The 26,744-nt window shown below is 47.1% G+C and overlaps 1 protein-coding gene across 1 annotated transcript in view; it reads right to left on the bottom strand.

Annotated features, from left to right (window-relative positions):
- The window catches only part of LOC147111990 (transmembrane protein 272-like), a 63,429-nt gene that overhangs the window by 18,906 nt on the left and 17,779 nt on the right, over positions 1 to 26,744 (bottom strand). Inside the window, exon 3 of the mRNA XM_085999440.1 lies at positions 5,774 to 5,833. Coding sequence (XP_085855566.1) covers positions 5,774 to 5,833 — 60 coding nt within the window. The remainder of the gene's footprint in view (positions 1 to 5,773; positions 5,834 to 26,744) is intronic.

Here is a 26,744-nt window from a genome sequence, read left to right as displayed (position 1 = left end):
AGGATGTAGATCTGAAGCGCAAGTGGGACGAGAGAGGTCCAAAAGGTGATGTCCTTACCATTGGTGCCCAGAACAGGGTCGGCATCTCCAGATGCAACGGGGCCAATCACCCGGGCACCCATGAGGCTACCCACGCGCTCTTCAAGGTCACTGAGCTGCTGGATCTGTGGACCGCCTCCCCCGGTCACAGTCCGGCTCTTCTGATTGTGTGCCAGCTTGGCCTGCAAGAGAAAGGACGGCCTCTAAGTACAATGTGGTGCCCAGATCTTGTGTGCACTGCCTCCCATGGTCGAATAGCTTGGCCAGTGTGGTGCCGTGATCTTGTGTGCACTGCCTCCCATGGTCGAATAGCTTGGCCAGTGTGGTGCCGTGATCTTGTGTACACTGCCTCCCATGGTCGAATAGCTTGGCCAGTGTGGTGCCGTGATCTTGTGTGCACTGCCTCCCATGGTCGAATAGCTTGGCCAGTGTGTAAAGTGCAGAATGTGCAATTGATCTTCATGCCAGTCCCATAGCTGCTGGATGAGGGCTGGCCATTAGGGCTTTTAGGTCCCTTTGCCCATAATGTGAGGTGCACATGCAAGGATGAGGAGGACACTGGAAAGGGGACTCACCCTGACAATCCTTGTGAGGTCATTGAACTTTTTCCGGCATTGGACACCAGTCCTGGGGACCTCGCTGTTGGATGTGACCCTGTGGGCGACCTCCCTCCAGGCTTTCCTGTAGACGCTGGTGGCAGGCTTCTTGCCACTGTCCGGGAACAAGAGTTTGCGTCTCCTCTCCAAAGCCCTAACCAGCACCCTCAAATCATGGCCAGTGAAGCGCTGCGCTCGTTCACGGGCCTTCTGCATCTTTCCCGGCGCTATTTCTGTTCAGCAGCAGTGTTTAGGCCTAGCTGGAGGGCTGCAGTGTCCAGGGCGTGGCAGCAGACGAACTCGACCCTTCCCCCTTTAAGAGCTGGCCGGCGCCAGGGTGTCTGCTGTCAATCAAGAAATGACCGCACCTGCGCTGCGCCCGGCCTCGGCGGTTTAGCTCAGCACCGCCGGCTTTGCGCCTAAAGATAGTTGTGTAACGCCAGTTTTAGCGCTCGAGCAAACTCTTAGGGCGAAGCTACTGAATATCGGCGAAGTGGCCTCGACTTTGCGCCGGGCGCAAACTTTACCGGCCGCCCGACTTTTCCGCCCCAAAAGTGGCTATACTGAATTTCTAGGCCACAATACCTTGGGCCAAATATGGGCAGGTGTATTATAATAGGATGTAACTGACGGCCTTTATTGCAAGGCGGTTGGAGTACAAAAGTAAGGAAGTCTTACTACAATTATATAGGGCTTTGGTGAGACCACACCTGGAGTACTGTGTACAGTTTTGGTCTCCTTATCTGAGGAAGGACACACGTGCCTTAGAGGTGGTGGAACGTAGGTTCACTAGATTGATTCCTGGGATGAGAGGGTTGTCCTATGAGGAGAGATTGAATAGATTGGGCCTATACTCTCTGGAGTTTAGAAGAATGGGAGGTGATCTCATTGAAATGTATAAGATTCTGAAGGGGATTGACAGGGTAGATGCTGAGAGGTTGTTTCCCCTGGCTGGAGAGTCTAGAACTAGGGGGCATGGTCTCAGGATAAGGGGTAGGCCATTTAAGACTGTGATGAGGAGGAATTTCTTCACTCAGAGGGCTGTGAATCTTTGGAATTCTCTGCCCCAGAGGGCTGTGAATGCTGAGTCGTTCAGTATATTCAAGGCTGAGATCAATAGAATTTTGGACACTTGGGAAAGTGGAGTTGAGGTCGATGATCAGCCATGATCTTATTGAATGGCGGAGCAAGCTCGAGGGGCCGTATGGTCTACTCCTGCTCCTATTTCTTATATTCTTATGTTTTTATGGCATCATATGACGTACTTCTGTTATTTGTGTATTAGCAATGCTGGGCGCCAGAAACAACGAACATGATGCTATTATGAAGCTGTCAGATTGCTGTAAAATCACAAATGATTAATTATTATCATTTAAAGAAGGAAACCTGCCATCCTTACCTGGTCTGCCCTATATATAACTAGTCCCACACCAATGTCGCTGATTCCTAACTGCCTTCCGAAGTAACCCAGCAAGCCATTCAGATGTATCACCAACTTCTCAGGGTAACTAGGTTTGGGCCATAAATGCCGGTGACACTAACAACCCAAGAACGAATCATTGGAAACAATACTACAAAAAGGATACTGGAGAAGGTGCAGCAAAGATTTACAAAAATTGAGAGGTTGCAACTATCAGGAAATATTGAGTAGACTGGGGGTCTTTTTGTCTGGAAATGTGAAGACTATGAAGAGACTTGATGGAGGTTTTTAAAATTATGAAGGTGTTCGATAGGGTGGACGTGGAGAAACTGGTTCCACTTGTGGGTGAGTCCAGAACAAGGGGGCAGAAATATAAGATAGCCACTAACAGATCAAATAAATAATTTAGGAGGGATTGCCTTACAGAGGAAGTGGTGAGAATGTGGCACTCGCTGCCATATCGAGTGGTTAAAGCAGATAGCATTGAGAAAGGGGAGGCTTGATGCATACATGAGGTAGAAGGGTGTAGAGGGCTATGGGGGCAGGGTGGAAAGAGGTCATTAGGATGGGAAGAGGTAATTAGAGTGGTTGCATAGAGCATTTATGGTAAATGGCCTGTTTCTGTGCTGTAGATTCTATGTAATTCTCTGTAGTTCAGCTTTGCATCCCTGTTATAGGCCATCTGATCCTCCTCTACATCCTCCTTTAAGCAGAGGAATGGAGGAGCCTAAGGAAGTCCCCTTTGCTTCCTGAGGGCCCCATCCATATCTTTAAAACTTAAAAATATGGTAAAAATACATTTAAATATTTTTTTTAAAATTGAAAGAAACTTAAAGAAAGTTTATGAATTTTAAGGAAACTTTAAAAATACTTTACAAAAAATTACAAACATGTAAAAATTATTCAAACCAACTTTAAATAATTCGACTAAAATACCAGGTCCCTATGTCCTTCAGATAAAGATTGTCTCTGTCCCACCACAAGCAGATCCCAATGCCTCTTCCTTTCAGGCATTCTCTACCGATAGTGGCTGTTGGGTGGTAAGTGAGAGAAATATGGTTGTGCAGAAAATCCCGGTCACTCAATGTCATTTACATGCAACAAAGGCAGAGAACCAGGGGCCAAAGATGTCCACCCAAGTGGGGCACAAGGAAAATCCACTGGTACATTTTTGGTCCAGAGACCCTGTTGAAACACCCTGATTTTCCTTGAGGCCACCTCGACCACATCCGAAACAGGTGGAGGAAATCCAGTCCTTGATAGTTCCAGGTCCATAAATAAAATGCCAAACCCTTTCATCGGGAACAACTGTTCTGCTTTATTCTTGTCCATTACATGTTAACTTCCCAAAACTTAAGGGACAAAGCTCCAGGTACTACAGAGCCAAATTGCTGTCATCAGCAGTAGCCCCAATTTCAGCACTGTACAATTAAATGAGGGGGCGATGCTGCTTTCAAAGGGAAGAGACCTTTCTAAAGAAGTGCAGTAACACCACCAAGTGCCAATAACAATATTGTCCTGTAAGCACATCTCATGCATTTTTTATGGCACTAATGAGCTGTTCAGCTGAGCCTATGTGAAGTAGTTCTGCTTTAAAGTTATGCATCTAGAGACAATCTCCTCATGTAACTGAGGTGAAAGCACATCCCATCACATTTACTCAAAAACAAGAAATAGTAACTCTGATAAACGCACAGACTGACCAATTGACAGATAAATTGAAATGAAATAACTGCAGTTTTAAATTGCTGGCACTTTACATCAGTTAAGCAGTAACTTTCTTTTTTTTATTCGTTTTTATGTGATGTGGGCGTTGCTGGCAAGGCCAGCATTTATTGCCCATTCCTAATTGCCCTTGAGAAGGTGGTGGTGAGCCGCCTTCTTGAACCATGTCGGAATAAAAAGATATGTTTTGTATGTGTGATGGACTCGAGACTATTAATATAAGATAAAGATAAATTTGATGTGTATAGATCTCCCCTGGGTAAGGCAACGGCGCGAAACTTAACAAAGGAAACCTGCATAACAGGATAACCGCCCCCCCCCCCCCCCGACAGAGACAACATCGAAACTCACCATCAAAACTCAAGAGCCACTAAAAGTTGTCAACAAACAATTAACTTAAGCAAGAAATGGCACCAGCCACTGCAGACAGACACATGTTCAAAGGAAAGCCAATCAAGAACTGCCAGAATCTTAGACCCAATCGTGGCGTCTTCAGAATTTAAACTAGAAGACAATGGACTTTAAAAAGATATAAAAACAAGGAACCCAAAGGCTCTCTCTCTCTCCCTCTCTGGACGACCACACGGAAGAACAAGAAGCCCTCTCGCTTCTCGGCCTTTTGGCTAAGATGAAGTGTAGTATCACACCCCAGTAATGGGGTGGTGATGGTCCCCCCCAGCTATGGGGCGGCGTAAAAGAAAACCCCCCCTTAATTAAGGGGTGAAAAAAAAAGAAGCCCTCTCTCTACAGACCAGACCAAGAAGCGAGGAAAAAGGCCGCGTGCATTGCCTAACTCAGGGAAGTACCAGTCTGTGTAAAAGTAACCCATTACCTTACGAGTTGTAAGCGAGTAGTCATAGGATACCAGTAAGCTATTGTTTTGATGTGCATGAGTGTGTGTGTGTTTAATAAACTTGCATGAGTTTGTGTGTTTAATAAACTTATTCCAAATTGTTTCAAAAGAATTGGTCTTGCTGTCAATTTAATGCCAGTCGAAATAAAAAGCTTACAACTGCTGCAGCCCGTGTGGTGAAGGTACTCCCACAGTGTTGTTAGGTAGGGAGATCAGGATTTTGACCCAGCGACGATGAAAGATTGGTGATATACTTCTAAGTCAGGATGACGCGTGACTTGGAGGGGAAATACTAACAAATTAATTACTTTAATTAAAGTATACGGCCTAGAAATTCATTAAGGCGCTGCCAGCTTTGCGCCCAGTTAACGCCTAAAGAGTGATTTTGCGCCAGAAATGAGTTTGCGCAGATATTCAGCGCAGCGGTATTGGCGGCGGTAGCCGTTAGCGCTGCGCCGGCACCGATGACATCATCGGTGTGCGCAGTGACCCGGTTCCGCCCCGAAACCGGCCCGATCCCCATATTTAGTTGCGGCCGCCTCCTCCGAAGCGGCCGCAAACAGCGACCAGAAAACGGGGCCGTCCTGCTGCCTTAGTGGGGCGCTTTAAAGCGGAAGGTGCGGCCGGCCGCTTTTTCGGCGGCCGCCTGCCCGCACCTTCTTCCCCGGCCTCCTCCACCCCCCCCCCCGTGGCATTGCCGGCTGCTTTCCGCGAGCCCGGCACTTCTCCGTGGTGCCGGGCTCATTTGCCGGCACTATCCAGCGGCGATCTACCCGTTGCAGGCAGCTCCCCCTTAAGAGAAGGAGGAGGCCTGCAGTACCGCAGCCTGCCGCTCCGCAGCGGCTGGCGCAGCGGCGCCAAGAGCGCTGATATTCAGTGTCAGCGCCCCAAGCGGAGGCGGGCACACCCTGGTATAGCGCCCGGTTCCGAATTGGGGCGCTAACAATGAATATCTGACAATCGCTATAGGCTTCCCGCCCAGCGCTAACTTTTGGGCGCTAGCCAGCTGGCGGGGCCATAGTGAGTTTCTAGGCCGACCGCTCAGTTAAGAATAAAACTTACACCTAAAATACAACAGTCAACATTGCTAAATATTTAATTCATTCGAATACAATATTTAAGGAAAATAAAGTTTCTTACCCACAAAAGCCATTGACAGCGGCAGTGCAAGGAAGGCAAGTAGTCCAAAGATAAAGCAAGCTGTACACATAAATAGAAGGAGATGTGAAACTCTTTGTTCTCAACATACTGGAAATAAAATTTGTCAGAAATGAAGAGCAATAAACTCGGCATCAATTCCTATACTCAAACAGGCTCACGCTTGGCATCACTTGTGATTCTAATAAACATTAATTGAAAGTTATAACATGTCATTTGGGCAAACCCTGTCCATGAGTTGTGAGTCTGAATTGCTTTATTAACCAGAACAGAGGAGGCAGCGATCCCTGAATAAGAAAGGCATTGGCAGCAAATTTAAATATGTACACAGTTCTTCCAAATTGTGCCATCTCCTGGTGTGTTCTAACACCCGCCTGGAAAATTTTAAATTTTATCTTTAAAAGACTGCATTTTAGGTCATTTTTGAACACTTTTTAACTAAAAGGGGGAGAAATTCAGCATGTTAGCGCCTCCCGTTAGCACCTGGGAGGAGGTGCTAATGGGTTAGCGGCAAGGCGCAGCGAACCCAACGCTGCACGCAACATTCACCTGGGATTTAGCGCTGCCGATGACATCTAGCGCCTACGCCTTTAGCGGCTGCCAGATCGTGACATCAGCGCGGGTGGAACGCCCTGTTAACGGCCCAGATGCAAAATTGACTGCTGCCTCAGTGCTTGGCGTGAACAACGGCAGGAAGAAGAGGCGTGATGCGGTCGGATGGCCGCTGTACGAGCGGTATTTAAAGGCATCAACATCCGGTTTGATTTTAGTCGCCACTTAATGTTGCCTTCTCAGTTTGACATGGGGAAGCAGCTGTTTTCACTGAGGTAAATGTTTTACTTTCAGGAGTGTTCTGGCTGCTAAAAATTCATCACTTTCATTGTGCTGAGATTTCAAACTCTTACACTTGGATACATTAATGGGAGCTGTACTGGCGCTCGACGTCGCCCTCCAGCATCAACGTCGGAGGCGGCAGAGACAGAGATTGGAAAATGTGGTCAGAGGGAGGAGGGCCAACAGGACTCTCAACAAGAGGCCTTACCCTTGCAGGGTATTCCAGGAGCACTTTTATATAAATTTAACTGAGGAGCAGTGTCTTAGAAGGCTCCGCTTCAGCAAGGAGGTGGTCACAGAGCTCTGCCACCTCCTACAGCCAGACCTCGAGCCTCAGATCAGGACCACCACAGGTCTCAGTGGCAGTCAAGGTCACCATTGCCCTCAATTTCTATGCTAGCGGATCCTTCCAGTCTGCAGCAGGAGACATATCTAACATTTTGCAGCTTTCTGTCCATTGCTGCATCCGGGAGGTCACAGAGGCTCTCTACAGAAGAAGGGACTACATTTCCTTCACCATGGCCAGAGAGAAGCAGGACGAGCATGCATGTGGCTTTGACAGGATAGTGGGCTTCCCCATGGTGCAGGGCACCATTGACTGCACCCACGTGGCTTTGCGGGCACCCGGTAACAATCCTGAGATCTTCCGTAACCGCAAAGGATACCACTCACTTAATGTGCAGTTGGTGTGCTACCACAGACAGCGAATTCTCACCGTCAATGCCCGCTATCCTGGCAGCAGCCACGATGACTTCATCCTGTGCCAGACCGGTGTGCCAGCACTCTTCCAGCCACCACGTCAAGCTCACGGCTGGCTGGTCGGAGACAAGGGCTATCCGCTCTCCACCTGGCTCATGACTCCCCTCCGCAACCCCAACACTGCTGCTCAGCACTCATACAATGACAGCCATGCTGCAATGAGGAACATCATCGAGCAGACCATCGGCCTACTCAAGCAATGGTTCCACTGCCTTGACCGCGCGGGAGGAGCTCTCCAGTACTCAGCTGAGTGGGTGTCCCATTTCGTGGTGGTGTGCTGCATGCTGCACAACTTGGTCATCACGAGTGCACAGCCATTGCCACCAGGCATAGCAAAACCACCTCAGGAGGAGGAAGAGGGAGAGGAGGAGGAGGAGGAACAGCAGCGAGGGAGGAGGCAACCACTCAATCGGCCTTCCGGAAGGGCGATCCGTGACCGCCTCATCAGACTGCGGTTCCAACAAATTCTACCCCACATCCCGGTTGCTCACCACATCCCCATCATTCCATCCATTTCACTTGCCATATCACAGCGCAAAGCTGAAATGAGAGACACCACAAAATCAGCAACATTCCATTAATAAATTTATCAACATTCAATAAACAAATATATATAACTACAGTAGTAGCTAATCACTCTTGTGCAAACCCTTACTTCCCCTCTTTACAGTGCCTTTTCCTAATCTTCTGCTCCTACGTAGTGTCTCCCCAGTGGCTGCAGCAGGGCTGGTGGAAGGCTGCTGAGTGTCAGTGTCAGAGACTACAGATGGCCTTGCAGGAAGCCCTCGAAGGCCCGACTGTAAACTGCTCCACCTCAGGCTGGGCAGCGGCAGTCTGGGCTGGCTGGATAACAGGCAGCGACAAGGGCAATGGCAGAGTGGCAATGGTGGGAGCAGGAATGCTGTCATTCTGAGAGAGGACAGCAGGTTCCTGCTCCAGTGACACACTGCCACTCCCCCGGGGCAGCACCTCAGCATCCCTAGCAATCTGTTGGAGCACAGATTGCTGGCCTGCTGCGACACCGTGAGATCCCCGGTGGACTGTGTGTGACCCAGCGACGATGGCAGCAGTCAGAGCTTGCGTGGCATCAAGCTGAGACTGCATGAGAACAGTCTGAGACTCGATGGCAGCAACCACTGACTGCATTACAGCACTAAGACGTTGTGTAGCTTCTGCCTGTGCTGCAATGGATGCTGCCACATCGTCCATAGCACGCAGCATGAAGTCTCCACAGTCTCTCAGAGAGTCCACCATCCTTTGCAGACTGTCAAGGATGGGCTCCATGGTGTGCGCAGAGCTCTGCAATGTTGGAGGCGGACTCCCCCACGCTCCTTACCGACAGGCTCTCGGCACCCTTGCCATTGCACCTCTGATCTCCGTGTGCATGCCCATCACCCTTCTTGTGAATGCCTCCCCATCGAGGTCCTCTTCTGAGTCCTGTGCAGCAGAACTCACGCACAAACTCGCCCTCCGGGGAGCTGGCTCCTGAGCTACCCTTTCTCCCTGGCCTTGCTGCAACCCGCTCGTCCCTGGTGCATCGCCCAGTGCAGACCCCACTACTATACTAGCCTCTAAAGACCCAGTATCTGAGGTGGCGCCTACGGGTGAGACATGCGGTGACGTGGTGCTTTCTTCCTCCTCCTCTTCCGCCTCACTCTCACTGGGAAGCTCAGGGGCAGGCTGGTCTTCTGGTTGCTGATTACCTGAAAGCATAAAGGCAAAAGAGTCACGTTAAGATGAGAGCAGGGGGGCAGGAAGGGAGCAAGGAATGCAGACAGTATAATGAGCTGGAAAGAGGGAAAGGCTTGTGTTGTGAGGGGGAAGTGGGATGAGAGAAGGAGAGGGGATGAACATACCGTTGTTGCCCCCAAGGGGATCGATGTCGCCGACGGTCACCGCACCCACCACCTGGCACCCAATGACTCTCAGCACTCGCTCCTCCAGGTCTGTAAGTTGTTGGATGTCCACTTCACCCCCGCCTGTTCATTGCTGCTCCCTCCTATTGTGGGCCAGCTTGGCCTGCAAGAGAAAGGAAAGTGTGTGAGTGAGTGTGCAGCTATGTGTTTGGGAGATGTGCCTGCCATCAAATCAAATCAAATCAAATCAACTTTTATTGTCATTGTTAGTGCACAAGTGCAGTACAACGAAATGTAGGCTTGCGGCTCCCGAGAGTGTACATTTAGATTAAGACATTTAAACATTCCACATACATTTGGCTTGTAATACATTAACATAAACATAACCATAATAAAGTGCATTGGCAGATGTGCAGCGCTGCCATTGCCTGTGCTCGCTGCAAATGTGATAATTAGTCAGATTGTGACGTCAATCAGCATGCAATGCTGAACTGACACACGACCTGATATTTTGGACATCGCCGCTCCTTTTAACGCCTTCTCCAAAGCACGCACAGCTGTATGACGGACCCCCCACCAGCAACTCTTAAAGGGACACACACAACTTTGAGATATGTTTAGATTTTTGCTTTTGTAGTGGTTTCTTTCCTTTTTTTTTTATTCGTTCAAGGGATGTGGGCATCACTGGCAAGGCTGGCATTTATTGCCCATCCCTAATTGCCCTTGAGAAGGTGGTGGTGAGTCGCCTTCTTGAACCGCAGAGGGCAGTTAAGAGTCAACCACATTGCTGTGGGTCTGGAGTTACATATAGGCCAGACCAGGTAATGACGGCAGATTTCCTTCCCTAAAGGACATTCGTGAACCAGATGGGTTTTGACGACAATCCGGTAGTTTCATGATCACCATTACTGACACTAACTTTTAATTCCAGATTTATTTAATTGAATTAAATTCCCCAGCTGCCTTGTGGGGGGATCTGAACTCACATCTCTAGATCATTAGTCCAGGCCTCTGTATTGACTAGCCCAGTAACATAACCATTATGCTACCGTACCCTTATATTTGAGTACTGGCTTGGTGTAAGATATTTAAATAACTGAAAGTGTGAAGGGAGTGTAGGGAGTGCTGCTGGACGTTTGCAAGGCTTTGACTCTTAAAGGAAGGCTTCCGAGAACACCACTTGCTCCCAGTCCTGGGGGCTCTAGTTGCAGTCCCCCTTGGGTTGCAGCATGACATGGAGATAGGCAGCAAAGGGAACATGTTGCTCGCAGAGGGAGGAGGAGAAGGAAGAGGAATAAGTAGAAGAGGAGGAAGCAGAAGAGGAAGAACCAGAAGAGGAGGGAGCGGAAGGAAGGAGGCAACCCAGACAGCCCTTTTCTGGCTGGGGTATCTGGGATTGAAACATCCGCCTGTGGTACCAGTGACCACAACCCCAATTCCCCTTTCCACATTTATCCCACACCTTACCTTCCCTCTGTTACTGACCACCACAGTGTCCACTTGGCCACAATGCTGAAATAAAAGCCACCACAAAACAAACTTTCCAATCCAACTTTATCCATATATACATTCAATATTACATCAAAAAATCAACTGATCACCCTTGTGCATTCCCTTAGTGACTGTCTTGCGTGTGCTCTGGTGTTACCCAGTGGCTGCAGCGTGGCTAGTGGAAGGCTTCTGACTTTCAGTGGGAGACACTGCAGATGGCCTTGCAGGACAACCTCAAGGAGCTGTTGGCTGGTAGTGTCAAATCAAGTGATGGTGTTTCTTCTTCTTCTTCACTCTCCTCTCCCTCTTCTTGTTCAACCACTGGCTAGGCAGGCTGGATTTCTTGGGTGTCGGAAATGAGGAGGGCACAAGGGTAGGGTTGTGTTGAGGGTAGGGGGGTAAAGCAAGAGGTGCATGCTTACACCAAGTGCAGTTTGTAAATCAGAAGATATTGTGGGATGAGGGGGAAGTGGGATGTGAGAAGGAGGATAACGTATGAGGATACCGGCATTGTGTATTCTTTCAGCCCTGCCGCTGGCCAAGGGCTCAGCCATGTCCCTGCTAAGAATGGCCAGCATCATTTCCTCCAAAAGGGGTGAGGTGAAGCTAGGAATGGGAGGTGTGCCTCGTTTTTGGTAGAGATTGTTGGTAGGTGAGTGACTGGCGGGATCGTGCATCTAAAGAAAGGCCCTGTTGGCTTCAGGCGGGTGTCCTTGCCGCCTGCTCAGATGAGCAGGCTAAAATAGAAGACAGTGGAATCAATGAGGGACATTGGTGGGTATGTCACCTGGCCGATTTTAACTGCCTGCCCACCCAGCTTCCACCGGGCGAGTAGGGTTAAAATCGCCCCTTAAGAAAACAGTAGTGCAAACAACTGTGTGGATTCTATATCTGTTTCTGTAAAACAAAACTGGAGATGAGCTCAGAATAGAAATTTAAAATAGAAATCAATCTCAATCAGGCTGATACATATTTCTTTCAGAATACACACATTTCATAATCATAATCAACTTTATTGTCATTGTTAGTGCACAAGTGCAGTACAACGAAATGTAGGCTTGCGGCTCCCGAGAGTGTACATTTTGATTAAGACATTTAACATTCAACATTCATTTGGCTTGTAATACATAAACATAAACATAATAAAGTGCATTGGCAGATGTGCAGGCTTTAGAGTTTATTTGTAGAGTTCAGTAGGATGACAGCCCTGGGAAAGAAGCTGTTCCTAAATCTGGTCGTTCAGGTGCAAATGCATCTGTAGCGTCTCCCAGATGGCAGGGGGGCGAACAAACTGTGGCTGGGGTGGGTAGGGTCTTTGATGATGGTCAGTGACTGGTTGGGCACAATTGTGATCTTTGACATTGCAATGGAGCTGTCCCTTTCTGAAATTACTATTGCACATTCTGTTTAAGACATTTTTATTCTCTATATCACATGTGCACCTACAAAAAACCAGAAAGGTTCATACCCCCAAGAGGCTCCTCGCCTTTTGTATTTCATTCTGATTTCAGTAATATAAAGGGAGAAACTGACAATAGGTGTTTTCTGTGTGCCCAATTCATTTGATTTCCATGGTGATCAAGTGGCTATTAATCCATGGGATTCATTTTCTGACGATCGAGAGCACTTATGAATTGAGGTGTTCAATTTACTGTTAGGTGCTTTTATTTTATTGCAGTGAGGATAATGTCTGACACGAGTCTCATGCAGTTGCAAATGACCGACAGCAATAAAGGCCTGGATTTTAACCCGGAGACGCGTTCCGTGCGGGAGTAACGGGTTTCCCGAAAGTCCTGCAGTTTTTAAACTGCAGGGCTCCTTTAATTTTTTTTCTATGTGTAGCCAAGTGGGGAAAATGCAGTGAATATTTAAGTCCACTAGATGGCGTGGTTCATTTTCCCCTTTAGTAATTTGAACAAGGAGAAAAGGGTTATGGGTAGGACCATGTGATGCCAAAGGAACCTCCTCTTTCTTCACAGCTTCCATTTTCTACATCCAGCGTGAGAGATTGCTCTGAAGAGAGCTGGGGTGAATATGACTTTTGAAATGAACTTATTCTGTGTAAAGTACAACTAAAACAGTATTAAGTGCAACCCAGACATAGTTTTAAAGTGATATGGTTTCCCAAATCACTCGATACCACGGGGATGCTTGCAGATTGTCCCACCATGTGCTGGTGTTAACACTTGCTAAAATTGTTGTTGAGTCCTTGGGGGCTACGTTGCGAATGAGTTTAATATTCTGTGTTTTCTTGTACGATGTAACAAGTGATAACGGGACATAAGAATGTATTGTACTATTGGTTTTGTTTTGTATAATGAGTGTTAGCTAACTAACTAACTGCACCTGTGGTTTGCCTCATGTTCTGTTCTACAGCAAGCCACTGCCATATTTTATCGACTGTGTTTTCTTGTATTTGCCGTATTTCCGTCTTTTCCGTATTTTATACAATTAAATGTGGCTTTATGTATTTACAACTACATCCTAAGCCTAGAACCTAAGTTATCAATTCAGAATAAAAAACCCCAGAAAAAAGAAAGTTCTGTGTCCTGTGCTGCTCCATTTTGCCAGGCTACACATTTTGGTACCAGGAGTGGGGTCTGTGTCCTGAAACTTACGTAGTTCCTCTTTAGAGTAACCGGGAAGTGTTGGTGTGTTACCCTGCGACTCACTACGCTCAGTACTTTCTTCTGCGTCCGAAACACGGTACCAGGAGTGGGGTCTGTTAGCTTGGAGTTTCTCAGGCTCGGTAAAGAAAAAATACATAAAATACGGCAGTGGGGGAAGAGCGGTGTGGTGCCAAGTGGACCTGGAGACGGACGGAGAGTGCTGCCTGGGGTTGCTAAGGAGGACCAGACCAGACAGACGGGATCCAGAGGGCGCCAGGACCAATCTGGGAGAGGACCCATCAAGGCACCGAGGAGGGACACCATTGGAGAAGAATCATCGCAGCTGCCATCCCATTCAGTGGCTTTCAGGGACTTGTGAACTGAGTCAAAATGTTAGAGTCTCCTGATGAGGAGGTTGGCGCTCACACTTCGGATGGTGAGGACAATACCTCTAGTGTGGGTGAGGGCAACCGGATAGATGAACTCAAGTCACAGATTTCAGAGTTGAAAAAAAACCATGACCAAGCAATGGCAATTATTGCCACTCTAGGTAATGGGGCAACCAAGTCATATGTGTATGTACCTAGAGAGCGTCAGATCCAACCATTCAGTGGTGAGGTATCTAAAGATAGTCGTTCAGTTGATGAGCTCATTGAAGAGGTTGAAAGTGTACTACGAGCTAGAGATCAGACTCCTGCAGAGCAGGTAGATTTCATTCGATCTTTGTTGAGGGGGGCAGCCCTACAGGAAATTAGGTTACGGTTGGGTGGAGAGTCTAAGCAGCCCAGTGACCTGTTCAGTTACCTAAAGGGGGCTTTCACCGAAAAACGCAGTGAGTCTCAGCTGTTAGAAACTTTCTATGGACGCAAGCAAGAAGAGGGTGAAGATTTCCAAGAATACTCACATGCACTCTCTCAGATTATTAGAGCTGTGGTAAAGCAATCACCAGATGCTGTGCCGAACACAAAACGGGTTGTCAGAAACAGATTTGTTGATGGTGTTAGAGATCCCTCACTCCGGAGAGAGTTGCGCAAGTTTATATGAGGCAACCCCCAGTCTACCCTGTTTGATGTACGTGAGGAAGCTGTCTTATGGTCCTTAGAAGACCAGCCCTGTAGCACTAAAGTTGCAAAGAGCAAGAATGTAGTGTGTGACAGTACGGGGAGGGATCTTCAGTGTTCTGCCATTGGGGTACCAGGCAGCCAGGCTGTCACTTTACAGGATGTTCTTAAAGTGGTGGCGGAGCAGGGTAAAGCTATCGGGGAACTAACAGAGGCAGTACGGGGTCTTGCTCTACAGAAGGAAAACACTGGTAATGACAAGGTTGGGAAACCTAGAGCCAAGCCAAAGTTCACTGATGAAGGTCAGCCTATTTGCTTTAAGTGTAACGGGGTGGGACACATTGCCAAACAGTGTCCTCAGAAGCACAAGGTAGCAAACACATCCACCGATACCGGCTGGGGTGCAGGAAAACTAGCTCCCTCGATTGCCATGAGCCGGGCAATGCGAGGAAAACCTACAGGCTCTCAGAACAGTACTTGTATTCGTGACAGATTTCTTGACCGTGCAATAGGTAAATGTCCAGTAGTAGATCTCAAGATTGGGGGGGTTACTGCTAACTGTTTACTGGATACCGGGAGCCAAGTCAGCACTATTACTGAAGGTTTTTTCAGAGAGCACCTACTTGGGAGGGATGAGGATATGCTGTCTACAACCGGGTGGCTTAAGATCACTGCCACCAACGGGTTGGACATTCCCTACTTGGGCTACCTTGAGTTAGACGTTGAAACTATGGGCATAACCTTACCCGAGTGTGGTTTCCTGGTAGTCAAAGAGCATCAGCAGTCACAGCCTGCAGCACCAGGTCTTATTGGTATGAACATCATCAGCCGATGCAGACAACTAGTTCATGCTGAGTTTGACACTACTCTAGGGGGAAAGTTAGATTCAGATTGGAGGGAAGCATTTCAGCAAGTACAACAGTGTAACATCACTCCAAAGTCGTCATCTGTCCGTGTAGCTGGTAGGGGTTCTGTACATGTGCCTGCGTCTTCCATAGCTACAGTGTCTTCCATAGCTACAGTCTATGTAAAGGGACTTAAAACTCAGTCAGGTGACAGCACTAAAATGCTGTTGGAGCCAGGTAACACACCATTGCCTGGTGGCCTGGTAGTTGTCCCCACTCTAGTTGAATCAAAGGGACATTTATTTCCAGTGCAGGTGGTAAATTTCTCTGAGGAGGATGTGTGGTTAAGCCCCAGGACCAGGCTTGGTATTCCGACTCAGGCAGAGTGTGTAGACAAAGACAAATCACCAAAGCTACACCAAATGGGAAAAACACACAATAGAAGCCCTACATGCAGAATTCTGCCGAAGCATCCTTCGCATCCAAAGAAAAACGCCAACAAATGCATGCAGAGCCGAACTAGGCAGATACCCACTGATAATAAACATCCAAAAACGAGCACTAAACTTCCTAAATCACCTCAAATCTAGCTCCCCAGACACCCTTCATTTCAAAGCATTTCAGACCCAAGAGCTAAACCCAGAAAAGGGTCCCCTGAGTCAGCTGCTACTGAAACTAAGTACTCAGCCGGACCCTGACCAACCCCAGACCAACACAGCCGTCCAAACACCAATCCGAGTGAACCAAATCATTAAACAATGCAAAGAAACCTACCTGGAACATTGGAACAAAATAACCGAAAGCCAAAGCAGATTAGAATGTTACCGGGCCCTAAAAAGAGAATATAAACTGGCAGACTACCTCACGACCATCAGAGACACAAAACAGAGACAGGCCCTCACCAGGTACAGACTAAGCGACCACCAACTGGAAATTGAAAAAGGCAGATACAAGAAATCCTGGCAGCCTAGAGAGAATAGAATATGCGATCAATGTCTGGCCGGCGAGGTTGAAACAGAAATGCATTTCCTCCTAAAATGCGAAAAATTCAACACATCAAGAAACATATTATTCAACAAGCTAAGCCAAACAACCCCAGATTTCAAGGAATTGGATGACCTGTCAAAATTGAGATTAGTCCTGGGAGAAGGAGACAGACCATACCTTGGGGCCAAATATGTAACAACATGTCACAACCTGAGGACTGTTTAAAATTAAGACTGTTTAAAATTAATATTGAACGTACCAAATGAAGTACAAAGACTGTTTAAAATTAATATTGTTTAAAAGTAATATTGTATGTACCCAACAAATGTCAAATCGATTGACACCTACAAAATGTTTGAAAATGTACCTTTTTGCTATGTAAGCTTTGGCAATATGGTTCTCTGTAAACTTTCATGCCAATAAAGCATTTGAATTTGAATTTGAATTTGAATTTGAATTTGACTCCTGTGAGGTGCGATTTCAACGCATCTCCGCTGACACAGAGGAAGTAACTGTTGGCAGAAAAGAAGGACAGATGACAGACCAAGACATTCAGTTGCTTTTGGACAAACTACACATAGGTGGCACACAGGGCCAACAAGCAGAGTTAGGTGCACTTTTAGCCAGGTATTCGGAAGTATTTGCTTTTAAGGATGAGGACCTAGGCTACACTGATAAAGTTGAGCATGAGATTAACTTGGTAGATGACGTACCAGTTACAGAGCCATACCGTCGTGTCCCACCTACACTGTACAAAGAGGTGAGGGACCACATCACTAAGCTTCTAAGAAAGCGTGTCATCCAGGAGAGCAATAGTTCATACGCTTCACCCATAGTGGTAGTTCGTAAGACTGATGGAGACATACGACTATGTGTTGACTTTAGGAAACTAAACTCAAAAACCAGACGTGACGCATTTCCTTTGCCCCGCATTGACGAGAGTTTTGATGCCCTTCATGGTGCAAAGTTCTTCTCTGTTGTGTATGTAACCGTTTACCTTTAAGGGAACTATAGAATGTGACCGTTCGCCTTTAAGAGCACTACTTCAGGGTGGCACTATTTATTGGCTCATGTATACTGTAATACCGATAGTGACCACACCAGTATATAAGGGTTGTGATACGTTAACTAGGGCAGAAATCGCCCAGACCTCTGAATAGTAAAGACCTGTTTTGTTTGTACTTCTAAAGTCTCTGAAGTTATTTACTGCACAACTTACAGACTTTACAATGGCGACGAGGCCGATCGTACCCTGCGGCAACAGTAGTTCCTAAGCAACTAAGGAGCGTCGAAGTGAGGCACCCGCCCTCGTCGTTCTGCTGGGTGAAAACTCGAGGCTGCAGCGATAGCAAAGAGGAAGATTTTGGCATTGAAAACTTCCATCTGCAACAGGCACTGACGGTCCCTTCTGCCACAGTGAGGAGCGAGCCGATCGACAAGAGAGGCAAGGCTGCCACGGACTGTGAGTAAGGGAACAGTAAAAGAAAATAAGGAAGGAGTAAAACCAGAGGATAAGGGCGGTACACTCGACCACGGTCGAGGGGGAAAGGAGCCAGACAAAGTCGGGTCCAGAGGCGCTGAGACCGGGAGCAGGCCGGGTGAGACAGAGCCGAGAAATCGGGAATTGGCCGAGAGCCAGTTCAGAGGCTGTAACTGTCCGCCGTCATCGGGGGTACCCGGAGCCGGTTGCCTGCCGCGGGAAGGAGAGCGCTGAAGCCGACGCGCGGGCTGGGGATCTGAAAGCCAGCGGAGAGCGCTGAAGCCGACGCGCGGGCTGGGGATCTGAAAACCAGCGGAGAGCGCTGAAGCCGACGCGCGGGCTGGGGGTCTGAAAGCCAGCGGAGAGCGCTGAAGCCGACGCACAGGCTGGGGACCGGTAGCCAGCGGCCGTCGCCCGCGGGGGAAAGTGTACCCCTCCCGCCAGGGGAAGAAGCGGGAAACCGCCATTGCCGTGGGCGGGGAGAACAGAAAAGCGCGGGGAAAACCGCCATTAAAGTGGGCGGGGAGAGCGAGAAGCGAGGGAAAGCCGCCATTTTTCGCGGGGAAACCGCTGAAGAAGAAGGAAGAAGCGGGAAACCGCCATCTTGGAAATTATTAAGAATTTCAGGAAAGTAATAAGATTTTTCAGAAAGGCTGGTGTGTTCTCAAGAAGAGAGGGAAAATAAGTATAAGTACAGCAATACTTGTGGTGTTCTCAAGAAGAGAGAAGAAAATTAATTAGAATTTTCAGAAACAAGAAATAAGTAAAGCAATACTTGTGGTGTTCTCAAGAAGAGAGAAGAAAATTAATTAGAATTTTCAGAAACAAGAAATAAGTAAAGCAATACTTGTGGTATTCTCAAGAAGAGAGAAGAAAATTAATTAGAATTTTCAGAAACAAGAAATAAGTAAAGCAATACTTGTGGTGTTCTCAAGAAGAGAGAAGAAAATTAATTAGAATTTTCAGAAACAAGAAATAAGTAAAGCAATACTTGTGGTGTTCTCAAGAAGAGAAGAAAATTAATAATAAGTAAAGAAATACTTGTGCTGTTCTCGGAAAGAGAAGAAGATGCCTAAGCGAGGAAATATTAATGATTTTAATGCTGAAATAGAAGACAGGGCCACGTATGGGGAACGCATAGGAATATATTGCGTAGCCATATACGCCAAGGCAATAACTTTGTTAAATTCGATGGGAGCAAAAACATACGGGCTCTTGAAACATCTAATAGCACCAGTTAAACCAGTGGACCAGACCTTCGAAGAGATCGTAGCAGTGCTGAAGGATCAAATTACTGCAAGCATTTCCAAATGCTACCGTTGTGGAAAGACAACGCACGACCAGAATCAGTGCTGGTTTAAGAATCAAGAGTGCAGGAAATGTGGCAAACTGGGTCACATCGCGAAGGTATGCAGGTCCAGAAAGAAGACCAACAAACAAAGGAAGCCACCACCACAAGAAAAGTACAACAAGGTGCATCAGGTGGCTGAAAAGAGTTCAGACGAACAAAATTCAGACTCAGACCCAAACAGCCAGGAGCTGGATAGTCTGAGAATCCACCATGTGGGTAAAGTAACTGATCTACAGTTGATCTGGGTCACACTAAAAATAGCGGGAGTCCAAGTACGAATGGAGCTGGACACGGGATCAGCTGTATCCGTCATCAACCAAAAGGACTATCACCGGCTATTCTCTCACATACCCTTAAGAAATACAAAATGTGTATTACAGACATACACGGGGCATCATGTATACCCCCTGGGAAAAATACGAGTCAAGGTGAGAGATGGGGTAAAGAACACCCACGAATGTATCTGTACGTACTACCTGAGGGAGGACCACCACTTCTGGGACGGGAGTGGATCAAGAAAATAGACATGGAATGGCACTACCGACAAGCAATGACGAGTGAGGACTCGGTGCAGACAAGCAGCTCAGACTCCGAGCCGGAAGATGATAAGTCCAGCTTATGTATGAAAAACAAGATTAACATGAACTCACGGACTAAGGTTGGGAAATCGATGGCGTGCATAAAGACAGAGAATTCTGAGTCTGTTCAAGCTACAGACAGATGCATTACGGAGGAACACCGGGCTAGAACTCAACGTTATGTCAAAGTACAACGACAATTAGAACAGTTGAGTGCCCGTCTCCTACAAGAGATGGAAAAGGTGAAAAAGTTCTGGGACACCGAATGGGAGTCCCTGGAAAGACAACAGAGACAGCCCGCTCAAGCAGAGAGCGACCATAGAGCCATCGTGGTCAAGTACCAATCACATCTCCCTGAGGCTGTTCAGGAACTAGAATATACACAGAACGATCCAAAGGAAGAGGAATCTTCAGGAAGTCAGGATGGTATTCCAGTTCACCTCTACGACTTGTTGCAAGCAGAGTGTAACGAGTTGAAAGAACAGTATGAACAGGCTCGGACTACAATCCTGGAAGGGGTTAACTTGGCAACTTCCGAAAAGCTCGTGTTAGTGAAAGAACATGAACGACTAAAGGTTGACCGTAAGCAAGAATTACAAAGTCTGCAGGAAATGTTTGATGAGCTTCAGGCCAAGGCTGACTCATCGTTAGGGATTCAATCCATAGGAAAAAAATTAGTGGTGGAAGACATACCAGAACAGGGAATTCAGGATGTCCAAGAACTCGTTAAATTATTAAAGGAAACACAAAATAAATATGAAGCGGCAATGGCCGAGGTCCAACGACTTGAAGAACAGATGCAACTGGAAATCTTTTCAGTGGAAGAAAAGGGAACTGTAAGAAACACAGAGACCGTAAGAATGGGCCATGAACATGAGCTTAAATCGTCAGAGGAGAAGGGTTTGGAGCTCTCAAAAGTTATTGAAATAGCCGAGGTTGCAACACAGACGGAGAAGATGGCAGCAGAGCAACCCTTAGATACCAAAAGTACGCTGACTCATGTCAAGGTTGAACAACAGAACGCTGAAACAACTGCTCCGGTAGAGGGATTGAATAGTCCGATCAATCAATCTCCAAAGGAAGTTGAAGTATTAAAATCACAAATGAGGTCTTTAGTAAACAACTTGCTGAAAGCCCAGGAAAAGTTAGAGGAAGCGGAACACGTGAAGAAGTCTCTTCAGGAAAGATGTCTGGATTTGGAACAAAAATTGGCTGACGTCCAGCTGGGTAGGGAGGATATAGAAGACCCTCTCGCTGGCCTAGCTCAGGACGACTCCGAATATTACTATGTCCTGTCCTGCCCAACTTGTAACTTCGACTCCCACCATACAGAAATCATGGAGGAGCACCGAAAGTCTACGGAACATCGGGAGAAGGTGGCTCTACTACGGAAAAAGGAGGAAGAGAAGGAGGAACTGCGCATACAGCTGGCAGCTGACAGTGGAGCCCAGAGAGTCTCCAAGAAGCAGAAAAGGAAAAGTCAAAACAGAAGATGACCCATCTGAACCATGATTACCTCTACCAGATCACACACGTGGTCGTCCCTCCGAACGGAGCCAATTCAGTTCGGAAGTTCAAACTGTTAAACCCATGGAAGGACTATTGAATGAGTCACTCCAGCAATGTGAACCGACTACACCACAGAGACTGAATCTATGAACTGTTTTCCACAGAGACTGAATCTGTGATCTGTTTTGACATGAAGATATATATGTTATTATGTTATGTTAAACATGAAGTTATATGACGTTGACTCCATCGAGAGTATATCTGTAAATTGTTATATGACGTTGACTCCATCGAGAGTATATCTGCAACCTGTTTATATAAAATTGAAGATTGTATGTTTAACGGGATTCTGTAAGTAATAAGCTAGGAAGGGAGGAGTGTTGTGTATGTAACCGTTTACCTTTAAGGGAACTATAGAATGTGACCGTTCGCCTTTAAGAGCACTACTTCAGGGTGGCACTATTTATTGGCTCATGTATACTGTAATACCGATAGTGACCACACCAGTATATAAGGGTTGTGATACGTTAACTAGGGCAGAAATCGCCCAGACCTCTGAATAGTAAAGACCTGTTTTGTTTGTACTTCTAAAGTCTCTGAAGTTATTTACTGCACAACTTACAGACTTTACATTCTCGACCATTGATCTTGCAAGTGGGTACCACCAGGTTGCTGTTCGTGAAAGTGACAGGCCTAAGACTGCTTTTACAACTCCTTTTGGCCTTTTTGAGTACCTCAGAATGCCTTTTGGTGTCTGTAATGGACCTGAGACTTTTCAACGACTTATGCAAGCGACTATGAGCGACTTAGTGTTCCACATCCTATTGGTGTATTTAGATGACATCCTTGTGTTCTCTCAGACCTTCCCGGACCATTTAGAGAGGCTTGAGACAGCTCTAAGATGACTGAAAGAGACAGGCTTGAAAGTAAAGCTTGAAAAGTGTCACTTCCTGCAGCAGGAAGTCAGGTTCCTTGGGCATCAAATTTCAGGGGAGGGTATAGGGACAGATCCAGAGAAAATTGCCGCCGTAAAGAAGTGGCAGGTCCCCAGTACAGTCAAAGATCTGAGGTCATTTCTTGGCTTCTGTAGTTATTACAGGAGGTTCATTGAGGATTTTTCTAAACGAGCTGGCCCTCTCCATGACGTAGTCAATGCATGCCTTAGGGAAGACAGCCCAGCAAAAGCAAAACGGTTGTTTGAAGGTTCATGGACAGCTGAGTGCCAAGCTGCTTTCGAACAGTTGAAAGAAAAGCTGATCAGTGCTCCAGTGTTAGGTTATGCAGATTTCACTCAGCCTTTCATTGTAGAGACGGATGCCAGTAACCTAGGATTAGGTGCCATCCTCCACCAGCAGCAGGGAGATAGGAAGAGAGTGATAGCATATGCCAGTAGGAGGCTCCGTAATGCTGAAAGAAATGACAGAAACTACAGCAGTATGAAACTAGAGCTCCTCGCCCTCAAATAGGCTGTTTCAGAGAAATTTCGAGGTTACCTTCTAGGTTCCAAGTTCACTGTCATAACAGATAACAACCCCCTGTGTCACCTTTCTACAGCTAAGTTAGGTGCTGTTGAGCAAAGATGGGTGGCTCAGTTAGCTGTTTTTGACTTTGACGTCAAGTACCGCCCAGGCCGCTGTAATGCAGCAGCAGATGCCCTCTCTAGGCAGCCGTTAGCAGGGGAGCCTGAGTCAGACAGTGGGGATGCAGACTATGATGATTGTGTGGCCATATGTGATGTCATTCACAAGGGAACAGCTCTAGGACCAGACTTAGTGACAGCAGGAGTCAAGTGCTGTAAAGTCAGACAGATCCGTGTTTCGGACGCAGAAGAAAGTACTGAGCGTAGTGAGTCACAGGGTAACACACCAACACTTCCCGGTTACTCTAAAGAGGAACTACGTAAGTTTCAGGACACAGACCCCACCCTCAGCGTGTTTAGGAAGTTTTGGGGTGAGCAGCGAAAGCCAACTTACAAGGAGAGGTCGCAGTTATCCAAGCTAGTATTATCCACGTTAAAGCAGTGGCACCGTATTTGTGAGCAAGATGGCTTGTTGTACCGTGTAATCGAGGATGTCCATGTTGGTGAATGTCACCAGCTACTACTGCCCTCAAGTCGTGCTTGAAGGTGTGCATGATCGTATGGGCCATCAGGGAATAGAGCGCACACAGAACCTTTTGAGACAGAGATGTTTTTGGGTTGGGATGTATGAGGATGTGGAACAGTGGGTCAAGAAATGCGAGAGGTGTGTTTTGACAAAAATGCCCCACCCCAAGATACATGCCCCTATGAAATCATTTCTAGCCTCCCGGCCCCTTGAAGTAGTTGCTGTAGATTTCACCATGCTGGAACCGGCCTCTGATGGTCGTGAGAATGTGTTAGTGGTGACAGATGTTTTCACTAAATTCACACAAGCCTTCCCTACTCGGGACCAAAAGGCTGATACCACGGCAAAAGTCCTTCTCAAAGAGTGGTTCATGAAGTATGGGGTCCCAGAAAGATTGCATTCAGACAGAGGTCGAAATTTTGAGAGTGAAATCATTGCCGAGCTGTGTAAGCTTTATGGTGTAAAGAAAACCCGCACTACCCCACACCACCCGGAAGGAAATGCTCAATGTGAGAGATTCAACAGATTTTTACATGATCTTTTGCGTACACTGCCTCCAGAAAAGAAACGCCGCTGGCCTGAGCACTTATCTGAGTTGGCGTATGCCTACAATGTAACACCCGATGCTACGACTGGCTACTCACCGTACTATCTGCTTTTCGGGGTTCATCCACACCTTCCTGTAGATGCTTTATTAGGTCAGGAGCAAGTGTTAGACAAGAAACATGAGTGGTTGGTTGTCCACCAAGAGCGTTTGAATGAGGCACATGCAAGGGCAAGAGAGTACACTGAAAAGAAATCAGCTCAAAGAATTGAACTTAACAAAGACAAAGTGTACTGTCCAACCATTGAGGTGGGTCAGCTGGTATACTTACGACACAGGCCTTTGGGTAGGAACAAAATTCAGGATGCTTGGGGTCCTACTGTGTACAGAGTGGTGGAGGTACAGGGCACTACACATGCAGTTGAGCCTTTAGAGGGCGGTCCTTTAAAAAGGGTCCATAGGGTTAATCTTAGGCCATGTGTTACCCCTGTCCCTGAGCCTAGGCGGATGAGAACCAAGTCCCCTGTCACCGTACCCCCTGTCACTCTTTTGACAGAATCGTTGCCAGAGCCCTCTGATACTGAGTTTGTTGTGGTAGAGGAAGTCACCTATCCAGAGTTAACTCAGGAGGAAAAAGTAAACAATGATCCTGTTGGTAACGCCCAAGATGTACAGGAATCAGAGGCTGTTTCTGAGCCAGAGCATTCAGATCCTTCTGAGTGTGGGACTGAGGTTGAGGTACCCATTCCGGCTCCTCGCAGAACTAAAAGAGCCAATGCTGGGGTAAATCCTAACCCGTACCATTTGCCTCAGTCAGCCTGTAATGCAGTCTCACTCAGTCCTGAGGTGTTCTCTCATGTTTTATCTAGTCTGGGTGCTGCATTTTTTTCGAGAAGCTGTAAAAGAAGTTAAAAACTGGTGCTAAGTCGCCGAGGACGTTGACTTTAAAGTAGGGGAGAATGTAGCCAAGTGGGGAAAATGCAGTGAATATTTAAGTCCACTAGATGGCGCGGTTCATTTTCCCCTTTAGTAATTTGAACAAGGAGAAAAGGGTTATGGGTAGGACCATGTGATGCCAAAGGAACCTCCCCTTTCTTCACAGCTTCCATTTTCTACATCCAGCGTGAGAGATTGCTCTGAAGAGAGCTGGGGTGAATATGACTTTTGAAATGAACTTATTCTGTGTAAAGTACAACTAAAACAGTATTAAGTGCAACCCAGACATAGTTTTAAAGTGATATGGTTTCCCAAATCACTCGATACCACGGGGATGCTTGCAGCTTGTCCCACCATGTGCTGGTGTTAACACTTGCTAAAATTGTTGTTGAGTCCTTGGGGGCTACGTTGCGAATGAGTTTAATATTCTGTGTTTTCTTGTACGATGTAACAAGTGATAACGGGACATAAGAATGTATTGTACTATTGGTTTTGTTTTGTATAATGAGTGTTAGCTAACTAACTAACTGCACCTGTGGTTTGCCTCGTGTTCTGTTCTACAGCAAGCCACTGCCGTATTTTATCGACTGTGTTTTCTTGTATTTGCCGTATTTCCGTCTTTTCCGCATTTTATATAATTAAATGTGGTTTTATGTATTTACAACTACATCCTAAGCCTAGAACCCAAGTTATCAATTCAGAATAAAAAAAACCCAGAAAAAAGAAAGTTCTGTGTCCTGTGCTGCTCCATTTCGCCAGGCTACATATGGTTTCCTACCCACAGGCAGCCTGATTAACAGGCTAGAGCCCTATCAGGCAAGGGAGCCTGCAGCACAAGGCCGCAGTCAAGGAGAGCAGGTAGGTCTAGTGGGGGGAGTTCTGATCGCAGGCGGGGTCACGATCGCGAGGGTGGGCTCCTTATCGCGGGGGGCGGGGGGGGGTCCTGATCGCGAGGTGGGGTGGAGTTGGGTCCGATGCTGGGCGGGGGCTCCGATGGTGGTCGGGACGGGGGGGAGCATATAGATCACGGCGGGGTGGGGGCGGGATTTACTGGATAGCTTGTTAGGTCTGGAGGAAACACTCCTGCTCCTCCTGGCCCACAAGCAGTGCTGTAAAGGCACTTGCCTCATGGATTCAGCCCTTCTTGCCTCCTTTCACCTGCCCGGTTTCCCGAGGCCAGGGAGACCCGGCCGACTGTGGTTAAAAATAGAATCACGGTTAAAAGGAAGGAAGGCAGCGTCATCATTATAATATTTAAATGACCAAGCCGCCTCCCGCAAGCGGACTGGTTGCCCGCCCCTCATCCCACCTCCATTAAAACCGGAAGTGGGCGGATTCGAGGGGGGGTTGGGTTCCTGTTTCAGATTTCTTTTTGAATTTTAACCTCTGACCCGACCCCAACCCACCCGTTTTTGGGAGTTAAGGTTCAGCCCAAAGACTCAGTTTTTCACTCGTCTTCTAATCTGCCCCCAGAGCTACGATCCTCTTCACTGGCCCGCTAAGCATACTAAACTGGTTTACCCAGTCAGTGCACTTGTATTATGATATAAAATTGCTTCATGACATTAGCACGTGTGAGTTGCTGGTCTGGTTCAGCATCGATTTCCCCAGCCCTCTGACTCCAATTTTTTTCAAAGCGTTGTTTTTGTTAAACGGAAGCAATAATTGTTTACAATTGAACAATCATGTATATTGTCTTTTGCCTCTGCTCTCCTGTAGGCCTATTGGAGGCCAGCAAAAGGAGAGTGGATCTTCCTTCTCCTAATCAACTTTCAATGGGCGACATACACCATCTGACCACGTGTTATGCGGACATCAGCATTTTGGAGCCATTAGGGCCGATTATCCAAGTTCATGCTGCCAGTGGCAACTCACGCCTGCTCCCAGCGTGAACTCAAAATTACTCCCAGTGCCCGTATATACAAATGAAAATGAATTGGCTGTTAACACTGCCGATCACTGCTGAATCCGGTGATCCAATATGCTTGATCTTCTATATCCAAAACTA

This window comes from Somniosus microcephalus, chromosome 10 (genome assembly GCF_052327205.1).
Source record: "Somniosus microcephalus isolate GS21.2 chromosome 10, FLI_Smic_1.0, whole genome shotgun sequence".
Taxonomy (NCBI): Eukaryota; Metazoa; Chordata; class Chondrichthyes; order Squaliformes; family Somniosidae; genus Somniosus; species Somniosus microcephalus.
This window is presented reverse-complemented; position numbering and strand designations above follow the sequence as displayed.